General features: G+C 33.7%; 1 protein-coding gene across 2 annotated transcripts in view; it reads left to right on the forward strand.

Moving 5' to 3' along the window:
- NUP155 (nucleoporin 155) overlaps positions 1–17,109 on the forward strand; it is a 69,816-nt gene that overhangs the window by 15,520 nt on the left and 37,187 nt on the right. For both annotated transcript variants that reach the window (XM_036886112.2, XM_057495731.1), the window contains exons 5-12: positions 1,969–2,061; positions 2,805–2,971; positions 4,503–4,608; positions 7,514–7,587; positions 7,885–7,976; positions 11,143–11,240; positions 11,694–11,846; positions 15,055–15,155. In XM_036886112.2, coding sequence (XP_036742007.2) covers positions 1,969–2,061; positions 2,805–2,971; positions 4,503–4,608; positions 7,514–7,587; positions 7,885–7,976; positions 11,143–11,240; positions 11,694–11,846; positions 15,055–15,155 — 884 coding nt within the window. The remainder of the gene's footprint in view (positions 1–1,968; positions 2,062–2,804; positions 2,972–4,502; positions 4,609–7,513; positions 7,588–7,884; positions 7,977–11,142; positions 11,241–11,693; positions 11,847–15,054; positions 15,156–17,109) is intronic.

Consider the following 17,109-nt stretch of genomic DNA (forward strand, 5'->3'; position numbering starts at 1 on the left):
CCTATTGCAAACTGAAGGGAAATGGCTTCCATTTCTACCATCTCCAGTTGCAGAATATTTGAATAAATTTTCAAAGATTTTTGAGAAGGTGACATCATTTGACAAAGCACTGCCTGAATATCTTCCTTTACTCCAAGCCATAAACTGCCCTACTATCTATAAAATTTCAACTTCACTGAAGTTTCTGTAATCAAAATGACTTCTTTGATTTGATCATTATGACTAAATACTTTGAGATACGGCTTTTATTAAGAAAAAGTAAGTTTTCATAAAGCAAACTTTTTTTTTTTTGGTAGATAATTATTTTTTATTGAAGGGTAGTTGACACACAGTATTATATTACATTAGTTTCAGGTGTACAACATAGTGATTCAACATTTATATACATGATAATTCTAGGTACCAGCTATCACCATACCAAGTTGTTACAATGTTTTGACTATATTCCTTATGCTATACATTACATCCTGGTTACTTATTTATTTTACCATTGGAAGTGTGTACTTTTTTTTGTTTGTTTGTTTGTGAGGGCATCTCTCATATTTATTGGTCAAATGGTTGTTAACAACAATAAAATTCTGTATAGGGGAGTCAATGCTCAATGCACAATCATTAATCCACCCCTGCTCAATGCACAATCATTAATCCACCCCAAGCCTAATTTTCGTCAGTCTCCAATCTTCTGAGGCATAACAAACAAGTTCTTACATGGAGAACAAATTCTTACATAGTGAATAAGTTACATAGTGAACAGTACAAGGGCAGTCATCACAGAAACTTTCGGTTTTGCTCATGCATTATGAACTATAAACAGTCAGTTCAAATATGAATACTCATTTGATTTTTATACTTGATTTATATGTGGCATAAAGCAAACTTTTTAAGTCAGCTTATGAAATAGAGATGTATTTTGATGTCGGTAATGTAGAAGGTCTGTGCCTTCCATTTTACTGACTTGAACCTTATAAACAAAACTGGATTTGTGTCCCTTGATGTTCATCAGTGAAAGTAAAACCAAATGATGGTTTGTTGTATTTCTTATGACATTTAACACATTTAAGTAGGCCAAATATATATATATATATATATATATATATATATATATATATATATATATATATATATATATATATATATATATATATATATATATATATATTAGGAGATATCCACAATCATAAGATATATCTTCTTTCCTATCAGTGAGGTACTATTTTTGGTCATCATAATATTATGACAATAATTATACATAGCATCTCATGTCACACTTTAAAGTTAAATAATACCATAGCATGAATTAACAAATTTTTGTACTTGTTAATGACCCCTATGAAACTGTAAATTATCTGGTTTGGACATATAAAATCATTTGGGAAATTTGTTTGTTATATAAACTCACTTCAGTTTCTGTGAATTTGACTGCTCCAGGTAGCTGATAAAAGTCGAATTATATATAGTATTTGTCTTTTTGTGATTGGCTGATTTCACTTAGTGTAATGTCCTCAAAGTTCATCCCTGTTTGTAGTATGTGCCAGAATTGCCTTCTTTAAGACTGAATAATATTCCATAATATGTTCCATACCACATTTTTAGAAATTCATTCATCTGTTTTGGGGTACTTGAATTGCTTCCACCATTGCAGTATTGTGAATGCTGCTATGAACATAAGTAAGCAGATAGTAGTCTTTATAGTTTAATAAACCTGAACTATTTTTAATGTAATATCGATTTTAAATGGTATTAAATACTTAAGTGTTTGTTTCCTAAGGTGGTGCTTGTCTACTACTATTTACTTATTTAATTTGATCATAGGTAATAATATTTTAACAACAAAATTAAGTTGGCTTCAGACTTCTTATATACTATTTAATGACTCATTTTATGGTTAAAGCATATTCTATTAATGCTTAATAGTGGATTTTTTTGGGGAAGTAGTCTCTAAACCATGTTTACTTTATCTTATCTTAGGCGTTTTTCAACCTCATGTACGACACCTTCTGGTTTTGGCAACCCCTGTGGACATAGTCATCCTTGGACTCAGCTATGCTAATTTGCAAACAGGTACAGCAACCACATGTTGTATTTTTTAAAGTAAAAATATGTTGGCCAATTTAATATTTAAAAACTAATCTTATTGTACTAAGTTAACTTTCTAGGCTATTTGCTGATAGGAAAATACTATTTTCTTATATAGTGTCTACCAAGTTAGCACCACAAAAAAGTACTTTGGATATGTTTGCCATATTAATGTGTACTTCTTAAGTGCACAGTATAAAGGGAGGGTAGCAGAAGAGAAATAATTGACACCAGTGAGTTTTTCAATAATGCCTTCAATTTCTGTTTCTAATTCTTTGAATAGTCATTTTAACATATGGAACATTGAAATACATTATTCTTACCCTTAAAGTAAGAAACTCTCAGTTTATTATTAGCACATTCAACGGTTTCCTTTGCATTTTGGCAGTCTATTTTGGGTGAAATGATGTTGAATTATTAATGGATATTGTTACAATATTCTTAGGGTCTTTTTCAAAATTTTATAATTTGGATTAGTTTTTAGATTGGTGTTATAAATATTATATGTTATATATAATAGTTAACGTATATTGTATATTTTATGTGTGCATACTGCACATTCTGTTTAACTTGAATTGTAAAATTGTGTCAATGCTTTATAGTGATTAAAAAATGTATGTCATAGAAGCTTTTGAGTTTCAATAAAACACCAATTGTAAAGATAATGCAGTGATTGTTTAAACTTAAAAAAAGCTGATTCCTGTATTATTTCTTTTAAAAAATAATAGGTTCTGGAGTTCTTAATGACAGTATGTGTGGTGGAATGCAGTTGCTTCCAGATCCTTTATATTCTCTTCCCACTGATAATACTTACCTTTTAACAATAACTTCCACTGATAATGGCAGAATTTTCTTGGCTGGAAAGGATGGCTACTTATATGAAGTAGCATACCAAGTAAGTTTCACATTTAGAAACAACTTTTTCTCTTCCCTCTTAGTGAAGCAGGGATAGATTTTGGTTTTGTTTTATTTTCTAATTATATCTGCATGTTAACATATTCTTATGGAAAGTATCCAGTTATACAGGTAAAAGTCATTCTCCTCCATGAGTACACCATGCATATAAAACCCAATTCTCTCTTCAGATGTAAAAGCTATTATCAGTTCTGAGTATGGCCTTGTAGAATATGGCACATACATTGATATATATCTATAAATATATCTGTGCATATATATTTATGTGTGTATATATATACACACATAAACATATGTAATGTACTATTGTGTATATATATATTTTTGGATCATTGGTTATGTTTTGTTATATAACTGACTTTTCGCTCAACTGTATTCAGTCCTTTCTTATTGGTATCTGGTAGATGGATATATGTTTTGTAATTGGTGCACAGTTGTCCATGAAAGGGATGTACATGGTTTTCTTAATTTCCTGTCTTAATTTCAAATTTTCCCTCTCATAAATCATGCTGTTCTTTTGCAGGCCTCCTTATGCACATGCGTCGATATTTTTGTGTAGAGACTTAGAATTCTAATTGTTGGGTTATAGTGTATATGCATTTAAAATTATACTTAGTATTTTCATATTGTCCTCTAAGAGTTTTAGACTCTTAGCAGGCTTCTATTAATGTGCCACACACACCCCACCTCCCCAGCTAACACTGGTATTATGAAACATTAATTTTTGCCAATCAGAATAAGGGAAATTTTTGTTATCATTAGTTGAGTATCTTTTCGTTTATTTATTGGTCATTGTGTTTTGTCTATTCTGAAATGCCTTTTTGTGTCCTTTGCTCTGTTTGTTTGTTATCTCTCTCCTCTGTATAGCCTTTTGCATAAGACAATGTTAGAAAACTGATACAGTAAGATTTTCAGTCACACAACTAATCACTGACAGAGCTAGGATTATAAACTAGGTCACCTGTTTTTTTTAATATTACTTGAACCTCTTTTTTGTTCAATTTCTCTTGGCTTTGTTCATTACAAAAAAAATGGCTTGGTATGGCAAAACTCAGTCATAGAGAGGTAGACTGAAATTATTATGGTGGTGCCTGCTATTGTTTGAATTTCCTTGTAGCAGAAGTGGGAACAGATGATACAAGTACCTCTATATTAGGTACTTTGAACACTTACAAACTATGCTTATTAGCTTCTTTACTACTTTCAACTATGATAGCTTTTAAGAGTTTAAGGTAATTAAAATAGGAGTTCACTAGCAGCACTGCTGAAGGTCCTGGCATTGACATAGCTATTTTCATTGAGAGCAGTGATTTAATTATAGCTAACTGCATTTTGTATTTTTGAGTAAAGGATTAACCTGAGTACTTAATTTTAAATAGTTTGTCTCACTTTATTTATAATTACTGGTATTGCACTAAGATTTGAGGATTTTTGTAAACATGGTATACTGTGGTTGCTATAATGGAGATACCTATATTTATAATTCTCCTTTCTTTCAATTTTTCTTTCAGGCAGAAGCAGGTTGGTTTAGCCAAAGATGTAGGAAAATAAACCACTCAAAGAGCTCATTTTCCTTCCTTCTTCCTTCATTACTACAATTCACATTCTCAGAGGATGGTAAGTAGAAAACAGTAAATTTGGCAAACAAAAATTTTAACAAATCATTGACAACATTTTCTGAAGAAATTCTCATTCTGACTGAAAGACTTTGTCTTATTAAGTAATAGTCATTATATAGTCATAAGATCTCTTAGAGGAAGAAGGAATTATCAAACATAGAAACAGTGTAGGTTTTATTCCCAAGTTCCTTTAAATATGGTATCATGGACCATGTGTCTAAAACAGTTATACATACTTCACTCAAAATATGTCTGTGTGTGTGTGTGTGCTTGTGAAAGACAGGTAGATAGACGGTATCTAATAGATATTTTGCCTGGTCGAGAACAAATTCCCAGCATAAAATGGATGTGTCTGGTGGCAATCAGACAACGTAAAGAAATAAAAGGCATCCAGATTGGTAAGGAAGAAATTAAACTGTCACTGTTTGCAGATGACATGATATTGTACATAAAAAATCTTAAAGTATCAACCCCAAAACTACTAGACCAAATAACTGAATTCAGCAAACTTGCAGGATACAAAATACACAGAAGTCTTTTGCATTCCTATATACTAACAATGAACTACAGGAAAGAGAAATCAGGAAAACAATGCCATTTACAATTGCCATCTAAAAGAATAAAATACCTAGAAATAAACCTAACCAAGGAGGTGAAAGGCAAATACCCTGAAAACTGTAAGACACTCATGAGAAAAATTAAAGAACACACCAATAAATGGAAATACATTCCATGTTCATGGATAGGAATAATTAATATTGTCAAAATGGCCATCCTGCCTAAAGCAATCTACAGATTCAATGCAATCCCTATCAAAATACCAACAGCATTCTTCAACAAACTAGAGCAAATAGTTGTAAAATTCATAGGAATCACAAAAGACCCCAAATTTCCAAAGCAATCATGAAAAGGAAGAATAAAGCTGGGGGTTTGCTCCCAAACTTCAAGCTCTACTACAAAGCCACAGTAATCAAAGACAATTTGGTACTGGCACAAGAACCAGACCCATAGACCAATGGAACAGAATACAGAGCCCAGATATAAACTCAAGTATATATGGTCAATAAATATATGATAAAGGAGCCATGGACATACATTGGGGAAATGACAGTCTCTTCAACAACTGGTATTGGCAAAACTGGACAGCTACATGCAAGAGAATGAAACTGGACTGTTGTCTAGGCATATACACAAAAGTACACTCGAAAAGCATCAAAGACCTGAATGTAAACCATAAAACTCTTAGAAGACAACATAGGCAAAAATCTCTTGAATATAAGCATAAGCAACTTTTTCCTGAACACATCTCCTTGGGCAAAGGAAACAAAATAAAAAAAGAACAAATGGGACTACATCATGCTAAAATGTTGTACAACAAAGGACACCATCAGCAGAACAAAAAGGCATCCTACAGTATGGGAGAATATATTTGTAAATGACATATCTGACAAGGGGTTAATGTCCAAAATATATAAAGAACTCACACACCTCAACACCCAAAAAAGCAAATATCCCTATTAAAAAATGGGCGGAAGATATGAACAGACACTTCTCCAAAGAAGAAATTCAGATGACCAACAGGCACATGAAAAGATGCTCCACATCACTAATTATCAGGGAAATGCAAATTAAAACCACAATGAGATATCACCTCACACCAGTTAGGATGGCCAACATAGAAAAGACTAGGAACAACAAATGCTGGCGAGGATGCAGTGAAAGGGGAAACCTCCTACACTGCTGGTGAGAATGTAAGCTAGTTCAACCATTGTGGAAAGCAATATGGAGGTTCCTCAAAAAGCTCAAAATAGAAATACCATTTGACCCAGGAATTCCACTTCTAGGAATTTACCCTAAGAATGCAGCACTCCAGTTTGAAAAAGACAGATGCACCCCTGTGTTTATTGCAGCACTATTTACAATAGCCAAGAAATGGAAGCAGCCTAAGTGTCCATCAGTAGATGAATGGGTAAAGAAGATATGGTACATATATACTCTGGAATATTATTCAGCCATAAGAAGAAAACAAATCCTACCATTTGCAACAACATAGATGGAGCTAGAGGGTATTATGCTCAGGGAAATAAGCCAGGTGGAGAAAGCCAAGTACCAAATGATTTCACTAATCTGTGGGATATATAAGAAAAAAGCAAAAACTGAAGGAACAAAACAGCAGCAGACTCACAAAACCCAGGAATGGACTAACAGTTACCAAAGGGAAAGGGACTGGGGAGGATGGATGGGAAGGGAGGGATAAAGGGAATAAGGGGCATTACAGTTAGCACACATAACATGGAAGTAGTGGGGATACCTGGAACGCAATATAGCACAGAGAAGACAAGTAGTGACTACAGCATCTTACTACACTGATGGACAGTGACTGTAATGGGTATGTGGTGGGGACTTAATAATGGGGGCGATGTAGTAACCACAATGTTGCTCCATGTGACTGTATATTAATGAATCAAAAAAAAAGTTAATATGACTGAAATTTTTAATTATATCCCTTCACACAATTAATTTTATTAAACTAAACTGGAAGTTGCTTGATAGAGTGGACCAACTGTAATTACTTCATATGTTTCTAGGATTCATTAAATAGTCGGTGAATGAAGAAATAATCTAGAACTTCTTTTGGTTTGGCTTAAAATTCATTCAGAAGACAGAATAGCTTATTTCTTATGCTTTTAACCTATTCAGAGTGTTTGATACCTGTTTTTTTCACACGTTCTTTGATACAAATGCTTCTTGACTTTGTCTTTATGCCATTACCTAAGCTGATCTACAAAGCAAGAAGAAAGCCCCTGAATGCAAAGTTCTAATTTGGTAATTTTAATTTCTTATAAATGGCAACAGTATCTGATTTTTTCATCTTTGCTTTTTTTTTCTTTCTTGTCTTTCAGATCCTATTGTTCAAATCGCAATTGATAACTCTAGAAATATTTTATATACACGATCTGAGAAAGGAGTAATACAGGTAAGTATTAACATTCTACCACCATTCAAGGTGGGGAAAGAATATCCCTGATTTTAAGGAAAACGATTCAGTCACTTCTAGACTTTCCTTATAAACTGTGCTTTTTTAAAAAACATCCCGAACCACTTATTAGGACCCCTTTTTTTTCTGATATCTCAAATTTCTAAATGTTTCTTTACCAAGATTAGAGGATCCTTAAAAGGAAAAGTGTTTTAATAAAATTTTGTTAAAAAGTTTATTTCACGAAATGTATACAGTTTAGAGTCATGTTTAAGTGGGTTCAATTTTTTGTTTCAGGTTTATGATTTGGGCCATGATGGACAAGGAATGAGCAGAGTTGCTTCAGTATCACAGAATTCTATTGTTTCTGCTGCTGGAAACATTGCTAGGTATATGTAATTTATTGTCAGACATATCATTTGCGGCAAACTAAAATGATTTTCCCTCAAAGTATCTCTACAAAATATGGATGTTGAAAGAGATGACATCAGAGGTTGTTTGTTCCTTTTTATTCTTATGATGGATGGTTGGAAACATCAGGCAGACTAGTTTTACAGTGTAAAGTACAACTTGACGTAGGTTTTTCCTTGGAACTTTAAGCTTTAGGTGGTCTGTACAGGCATTACAGGTGTTGTGACTAGGAAAGTATTTGTCTCAAAGTTCCTTCTCTTGTAATTACTGTACCCTTTAACAGGCCTACATAGTAAGAGTTTAGTTGATCTGATAATGCAAGTACAGTTTGGGAATACAGAACTTTACGCTTCTATTGTCTAAGTTGTATTCTTGAGGAAAGTGAAACTAAGGGATATTATGATTTGCTGAGGTCTGACTGCTAAATAAGTGCTGGAACCCAAGTTCGAAGCAAATCTTCAGACACTATACACTGCAATTTACGTATATCACAACTGGTTTAGCTCAGCTGCAGAAACTCTCTTCCCATAACAAAAGCCTCAAATTTTCAACTTTCATTTTGTACGTTTCTGTGGCATTGCTACACTCTGATTTCCTAGTGAAAAATCAACTTGTTTTCCTTGCTCTTCAGTGACAAAAGAATTTTCAAGGCAGTCTATCTAAAATAGAAGATTTCCTTTTTCTTCCTCCAAACTTCTTTTGAAAGTTTTTTAAATTCCCAGAAAAATTGAAAGAGCAGCATGATAGAAACAGGTATACCCACTGGCAATAGAACAGACTCATAGATCAATGGAACAAAAATTGAGAGAGCCCAGATATAAACCCAAGCATATATGGTCAATTAATATACAATAAAGGAGCCTTGGACCTACAATAGGGAAATGACAGCCTCTTTAACAGCTGGTGTTGGCAAAAATCGATCAAAGACCTGAATATAAGTCATGAAACCATAAAACTCTTAGAAGAAAACATAGGCAAAAATCTCCTGAATATAAACATGATGGACACTCAATTTGCTTCCATTTCTTGGCTATTGTAAATAGTGCTGCGACTTTTTTCTAAATGCATCTCCTCCAGCAAGGGAAACAAAAGCAAAAATGAATAAATGGGATTACATCAAGCTAAAAAGTTTCTGTACTGCAAAGGACACCATCAACAGAACAAAAAGGAATCCTACAGTGTGGGAGAATATATTTGTAAATGACATATCCAACAAGGAGTTAACATCCAAAATATATAAAGAACTTACACACCTCAGCGACCAAAAAGCAAATAACCCAATTAAAAATGGGTGGAGGATATTAACAGACACTTCTCCAAAGAAGAAATTCAGATGGCCAACAGGCACATGAAAAGATGCTCCACATCACTAATTATCAGGGAAATGCAAATAAAAACCACAATGAGATATCACCTCATACCAGTTAGGATGGCCAGTATAGAAAAGACTAAGAACAACAAATGCTGGTGAGGATGCAGAGAAAGGGGAACCCTCCTACACTGCTGGTAAGAATGTAAGCTAGTTCAACCATTGTGGAAAGCAATATGGAGGTTCTTCAAAAACTACCAAACAAATACTATTTGACCCAGAAATTCCACTCCTAGGAATTTACCCAAAGAAAACAACCTCTCAGATTTGAAAAGACATATGCACCCCTATGTTTATCGCAGCACTATTTACAATAGCCAAGAAATGGAAGCAACCTGAGTGTCCATCAGTAGATGAATGGGTAAAGGAGATATGGTACATATATACTCTGGAATACTATTCAGCCATAAGAAAGAAACAACTCCTACCATTTGCAACAACATGGATGGAGCTGGAGGATATTATTCTCGGTGAAATAAGCCAGGCAGAGAAAGACAAGTACCAAATGATTTCCCTTAGTTGTAGAGTATAACAACGAAGGAAAACTGAAGGAACAAAACAGCAGCAGACTCTCAGATTCCAAGAAGGGACTAGTGGTTACCAAAGGGGAGGGAGGGGTGGGAGAGGGCGGGTGGGGAGTGGAAAAGAAGGGGATTGAGGTGTACTATAATTGGCACACATGGTGTGGGGGGTGGTCATGGGGAAGACTGTATCACAGAGAAGGCAAGTAGTGACTCTGTTGCATCTTCCTATACTGATCGGCAGTGACTGCAATGGGGTATGGGGGGACACTATAATATGGGTGAATGTAGTTACCACATTTTTTTTTCATGTAAAATCTTCATAAGAGTGTATATCAAAATACCTTAATAAAAAAAAAACAGATATACCCTCTAGCAAAATTCACCAATTATTAACATTTTTGCCTCATTTGCTCTCTCATTAACTATCTGAAAGTAAAGTGCAAGCATCATGACTTTCTTAAATCCTCCAGCTTCCGTCTCCTCTAAGTCTCTTACGTATGTGCAATACCAGTTCCACACCTAAAACAATATTTTTGTAATATTGTATTGTAACTATACATTCCATGTTAAAACTACTTAATAGTCCTCAAATTATAACCATTTTTCTTCCATTTCTTGATTTGATTCAGCTCATGAATTGCATGGTCATGAGACTATTTAATACAGAATAGACCTCTCCCCACCTTTTCTTTTTCAAATGTTATCATTTGGGAGGGAGGGACAGCAGTGTTATTTATAGAATATCCCAATTTCTACATTTTTTTTCATTTATCATTAGATTCAGGGTGTTGTTTTGTTTTTAGGCAGCACCACATGGGTGATGTGAATTTAGCATTAGACCTAGGAGGCACTTGATACCAGCTTTCCCACTATTGAACCCTTGGTTAAGATGGTGTTCACTAGATGTCTCCATTATAAAGGTTTGTTTTTTCCCCCTTTTTAAAATTAGTGGTGTCCTTTACAGTAATGTGATGCTCTGAGAACACCTTGTTTTCCCATTAACCATTTAGCCAATGGATTTAGCCACCTTTTGTGATCTTTGAAAAAAGGGAATCTCTTAACTATATTAATGTGAACAACACACATTCAAGCATTTTTGCCAGTTCTTGTTGCTGTTGTATTACTTTCCTAGAAAGTTAGTCTTGAACTATTTTAAAACATTTAGACATGTAAAAATGCTGGTGGAAATGTTCCTTGTTATTTAGTAGACACATTTTTAAAGTAAACTTTAGTTTTTTTCCTTTCTTTTAGAACCATAGATCGTTCTGTTTTTAGACCAATTGTTCAAATAGCTGTGATTGAAAATTCTGAATCACTGGACTGTCAGTTACTGGCCATCACACATGCAGGTATGTTGTTTTATATACATCTGCATTTGCTTTGATAATGTTCACTTATTCTCAGATTTGTAAATTTATGATAAGCATTGTGTTTTTACATTGTAGCAATTATCAAGTGATTAAATATAAATTTAATATAAAACCAGGTCTGAAAGGTAAAGTGGCTAACATTCAGTGACAGAATCTGAATTGGAACAAAGACTCTCATGGATGATAGTTGTAGGTTCTTTCATGGCTGATAGTTATAGGTTCTTTCTACTGAAAATTGTTGATTTACTTCTCAGTTGTATGTGACATTGTCTTAGAAATGTACGTCAGCTGTAGTACATGTGAGTGATCAGTCAGGAAAGTCATACATGACTCTAACAAGAGTTCTCTGTTTCTCTGTGGAATTGCGTCAGTAATATGTACCTCAGGTCTTCTCTTTTCTGTTTCTGATGTATAATTTTACCCCATCATCAGGTATAAGATTATATTTCAGCACTTGTCCATTCAGACAGCCATTTGCACGACCTAATACATTGACACTGGTTCACATCCGCTTACCTCCTGGATTCTCAGCATCTTCAACAGTGGAAAAGCCTTCAAAAGTACATAAAGCTCTTTATAGTAAAGGTAAGTTCTGAATACTGTCAGATTTAAGATTAGATGCTTAAAATTATTAAAATTAGAATACATTTTGAGGCTTTTGAAATTAATTTTCTAATAAAATTTAGAGTATTTTGGCTTTTCAAGAACTTTTTTAATATTTAGATTACATTTCAAGTGTTTTCAATTGGAATGTATATTAAAATGAGTATTTTTAAAATATCTGAATACTTTTTAAATTGTTTTAATTTTAACATGGTACTAGCCTTGTGTATAAACTTCTGGTCAAAATCAGTGTTATGTGCCCTGTAATAGACTCTGAACTCTCTACCTTCATGAGAGTTAGGAAAAAATGATTTTTAAAACCATGCCTGCTATATTCGTGTCTTTATGGATGTGGAAAATTTTTCATGCAGCAATTTTCAATCTTGACAAATTCTTTTGGATTCATGATTAAGTTAAAAATTAAATTCTAGTTAGACATCAGAACTTGAAAAACCTGTGCACACTTTTCCCATGATAAAAAGCATTTGTTAAATGTTTGTTTTGATTTTCTAGTTATTCTAAAGCCTTTTCTATGCTTATCCTAATGTCTCTTCCAATGTTTTACTTCTCAACAACCAAATGGAGTTTTCCTTTACAAATAGAATTTTTCATAGTATCAGGCACTTCCCCAGCATTTTTAAATAACAGGTTTATTGAGATATAATTCGCATACCACAAAATTTAACAATGTACAGTCCAGTGTCTTTTAATTTATTCAGAGCTGTACAGCAACCATCACCACCGTCTAGTTCCAGAACATTTTCATCACTTCCAAAAGAAATCCTGTCCCCATCAGCAATCACTCCCTGTTCCCCCTTCTCCCGCCCTGGGAAATCACTAGACTTTCTTTCTCTGTGGACTTGTGTATTTTGGACATTTCATATGAATGGAATCAGACAGTATATGACTGGCTTCCTTCAGTTAGCATAGTGCTTTCAAGGTTCATATGTAACGTAGCATAGTCATTTCCTTTTATTTTTGAATAATACTTCTTTGTGTGAGTATGCCATACTTATCTATCATTTGGTAGGCATTTGGGTTGTTTCTACTTTTTGTCTATTATAAATAATGCTGCTATAAACATTTGTGTACAGGTTTTTTTATGGGCTTATGTTTTCATTTATTTGGGATATATACCTAGGAATGGAATTGCTGGATCATATGGTAACTGTGTTTAACCTTTGAAGAACTGCCAGGCTGCTTTCCAAATCAAATAGACCATTTTACGTTCTTATCAATAGTGTATGAGAACTCAAGTTTTGCTGCATCCTTGCCAACACTTGTTTTCTATCTTTTATGTCCATCCTGGTGGATGTGAAGTGATATCTCAGTGCAGTTTTGATTTGCCTTTGCCTGATTGCTAATGATGTTGAACATCCTTTTTTATGCTTATTGACCATTTGTACATCTCCTTTGGAGAAATAACTTCAGATCTTTTGCCCTCTTTAAAATCAGGTTGTCTTTTGATTATTGATTCATAAGTATTCTTTGTATATTCTAGACACAAGTCCCTTGTCAGGTATATGATTTGCCAAGTATTTTCTACCATTCTGTGGGTTATCTTTTCACTTGCTGATAGTGCCCTTGGAATCAGAAAAGTGTTTAATTTTGCTTAAGTCCAGTTTATCTATTTTTTCTTGCTGTGCTTGGTTTATTTCTAAGAAGCCATTCCCTAACCCAACGTCATATTTTACCACTATGTTTTCCTCTGTGAGTTTTACACTTTTCACTCTTATTATATTTAGCTCTTTGAATACATTTTGAGTTAATTTTTCTATATTATGTGAAGTAGAGGTCTGACTTCATTTTTTGCATGTTGTTCTAGTACCTTTTGATAAAAAGACTGTTCTTTCCCCATTGAATTGTCTTGGTACCTTTGTCTCAAATAAATTGCCCATAAATATATGGGTTCTAGACTGTCATTTGTATTCATTGTTATATATGTCCTTTTGCCAGTAACCCACAATGTTGATTACTGTTACTTTGCCGTAAGTTTTGAAATTCCAACCTTGATCTTTTTTTTCCTCAAGATTGTTTTGATTTTTCTGGGTCTCTTGCATTATGATATGAATTTTAAGATCAGTTTGTCAATTTCTGCCAAAAAGGCAGGTAGGATTTGATAGTTGAAAATGTAGATCTTTTTGGGGAGTATTGCCATTTTATATTAAGTCTTGAAGTCCAGGAACAAGGGATATTTTTCTATTAGACCTTATTTAATTTCTTAGAATGATGTGTGTACCTTGTACTATGTGCAAGTTTTATACTTAAATTAATTCCGAAGTATTTTGTTCTTTTTGATGCTATATCATAAGTAGTATTAAGTTTTAATGCTAGAATTATATTGGGGAAAAATTACTATGGTTGTAACTATATGTATGGTGCAATCAGACTACATTTTTTCAAACATCCATATGCTAAATTTTAAGAAACATTTTCTGTCATGTTGGTATGGCATCTCAAATTTTCATAAACTACTTACAGGTTTTATTAATTATGGTCTCATTACTTATAACTATCCAGTAGACTCAAGACTGTTATCACTAAAGTCAATATAAAGGAAACAAATTAGCCACAGGAGTTGGAATTGATAACAGTACACTTCAAAAATCAAACTGTAACTTCACCTTTTGAGGAACTGCCAGACTGCTTTTGAAAGCAACTATACCATTTCACATTCTTCCCAATAGTACATGAGGGTTCTAGTATTGCTGAGATGATGCTCTTATAATGCATTTATTTCTGCCATTCCACTAGCAATGACTTCATCATTTTTCTTCGTGGTGTGTTTGAATTAACAAGTTCATGAACTCTATTTCATTAAATGTTAGATTCCAGTGATTGTTAAGTCATAACATTTTTTAGTGTACTGAACACCTTATTTTAAACATAATTAAATTGATAAACACTTTGCAAAATATATCCTAACTTCAGAAGTGTTAAAATGTCAAAAAATAAGTGTTTGCTTGAATGAAATGCAGTATAAGATCTGGAACTTTTAATCACTGTACCTTATCAATAATTAAATGTCCTTTCAGGGGTTTGTTTTTGTTTATTTTGTAACTTGTTTACCTCTAACAATAAATGCTACGTGTATATGCATATATGTATTAATATTACTAATTAGTATTAAGATTATTGGGGATGTATTATTATTTGGCATCATATAAGATTTTGTGTATTAATCTTTTAGGTATTCTATTGATGACAGCTTCTGAAAATGAAGATAATGATATTTTGTGGTGTGTCAACCATGATACTTTTCCTTTCCAAAAGCCAATGATGGAAACCCAGGTAAGTTATCCTGAGAATTGTTAAGAAGCTTTTTATATAAAATCTTAGTGAAGAATAAAATTTTGAGAAACTTTATCTTCTGATGTATTACTGTTTGCTTCTAACAGTCTTATATGATAAGAAATCATACTGAAAAGAAGCATACCCTGTTAATTCTTTGTTTGTCCCCTGTGAGATTAGAATTTGTCGTGATAATCATTAAAAATATATTTTTTTACTTTTTTATTGAAATATAGTTGATACACAGTATTATACTGGTTTCAGGTAAAATATCTTTAAACATTGGAACCATTTAAAAATATTTTTCGTGATGTATCTGAAAATGCATATATCTTTTCTGAAATAATCTTTGTCCCTTTTAAGTATATTGTATTTTTAGTTATTTAATTATGAGGCCATCCATTATAGTTAAGACCTAAAATTTTATTCTAATGATCTCTGTGTTGTAGTTGTGCCTAAATTAAAAGTTTTTTCTTTTAATTAATTACAGAATTTTCAAACATACACAAGAGTAAACTGATAAATTGAACCCTATATTAGAGATTTACCAACATTTTCCCCATCTTGCTTCATTTCTCTTCCCTACATGTACAAATGTACACACACACAGTTGTGTTTTAAAAGCAAATACCACCACATACTCCGTGAAGTCAGTGTAGAGGTTCTGGATGAGGAGTGTGGCTCTGGCCTCTTCCTGGCCCAATCCTGCACCTGAAGTGCCCATCCCAACCCCCAGCACACAGGAGCTGAGAGAGGACCAACAACCCAAGGGTATGGCCAAGGGAGATCATCCCTGCTCCCTCCCCTTGGTGTCCCCTATACCACCCTTATCTTCCCTTCTAGATGCCCTAGCAAAACCCATGCTTCCTGCCCCCAGAAGCTGCTGATCAAACCAAATAAATCAACCACTACCGGAGCATGAATATCTGATACTCTCTTTGCAAACATCCCTTTCAAGGCATTTTGATTCTTGCTGTCACTGGCTGTTCCCTGGTTAATCTCAAGCTTAAGCCCTTCTATCTAGGGGGGCAATAAGAAAAGGTGTGTAGATGCGAGGAGGAAGAAACCAATCTCCAGGGACAGGGGCATAGTTTGAACAGGCTCTTCCAAGTTTCTGACATGGCCCAAGTTGCTAGGGCAGGGACAGGAGGTAGGTGTAGAGGTAAGAAGCACCCTTCTCAAATTCTTCCCTTTATTATTTGAACTTTACTAAGCACTAAATCCATGTCTCATGCTGTGATAGACTGGAGATTCAGAACTAGATAAGTTATAAACCCTGTCCTGATGGAACCATAGCGTTAGGGGGGGGGTGCAGGTTTGAATTCTGGCTCCCATTTCATCAAGGCTGTGACTCAAAGAACTTACTATAAGACCTTTGATTTCCTTGTCAATAATAGTTATAACAGTACCTACCTCTGTGGGATTAAATGAGTTCAGATATGTAAAGCATTCAGGACACTGCCTGGCACTCCAGATGGTAACTATTATTGGTTTGTTTGTTTAAAGCAGTACTATACATATCATTTCATTTGTGTAAGAGTTCTCAAACAAATAATGGATTTTAAAAAAAAAAGCTACCAAATACAAATATAGTGCATGAACTTTGACCAAATACTGGTCTTTCAAAAGCAGATATTGGGACAGTGGGGAAATTCTATTTGCTGGGCATTAGATTATATTGAAGAACTGTTAATATTCTTAAGTATTACAGAGTATCACGATGATATAAGAGAACATCTTTATTTTTTAGGAGATGTATGCAAGAGTATTTAGCAGTGACATATGATGCGATAACTTTCAAATTGTTCAATGAAAGAAAAAATATATAGAAAGAGAGAAGTCAAATATGGCAAAATGCTAATAATTGAATTTAGATATTGGGCATATGGACATTTCCTGTACTTCCACTGTTTTAGGATGCTTGAAATTTTTTATAATGAAAATATTTTAGAAA

This window comes from Manis pentadactyla, chromosome 2 (assembly GCF_030020395.1).
Source record: "Manis pentadactyla isolate mManPen7 chromosome 2, mManPen7.hap1, whole genome shotgun sequence".
Lineage (NCBI taxonomy): Eukaryota > Metazoa > Chordata > Mammalia > Pholidota > Manidae > Manis > Manis pentadactyla.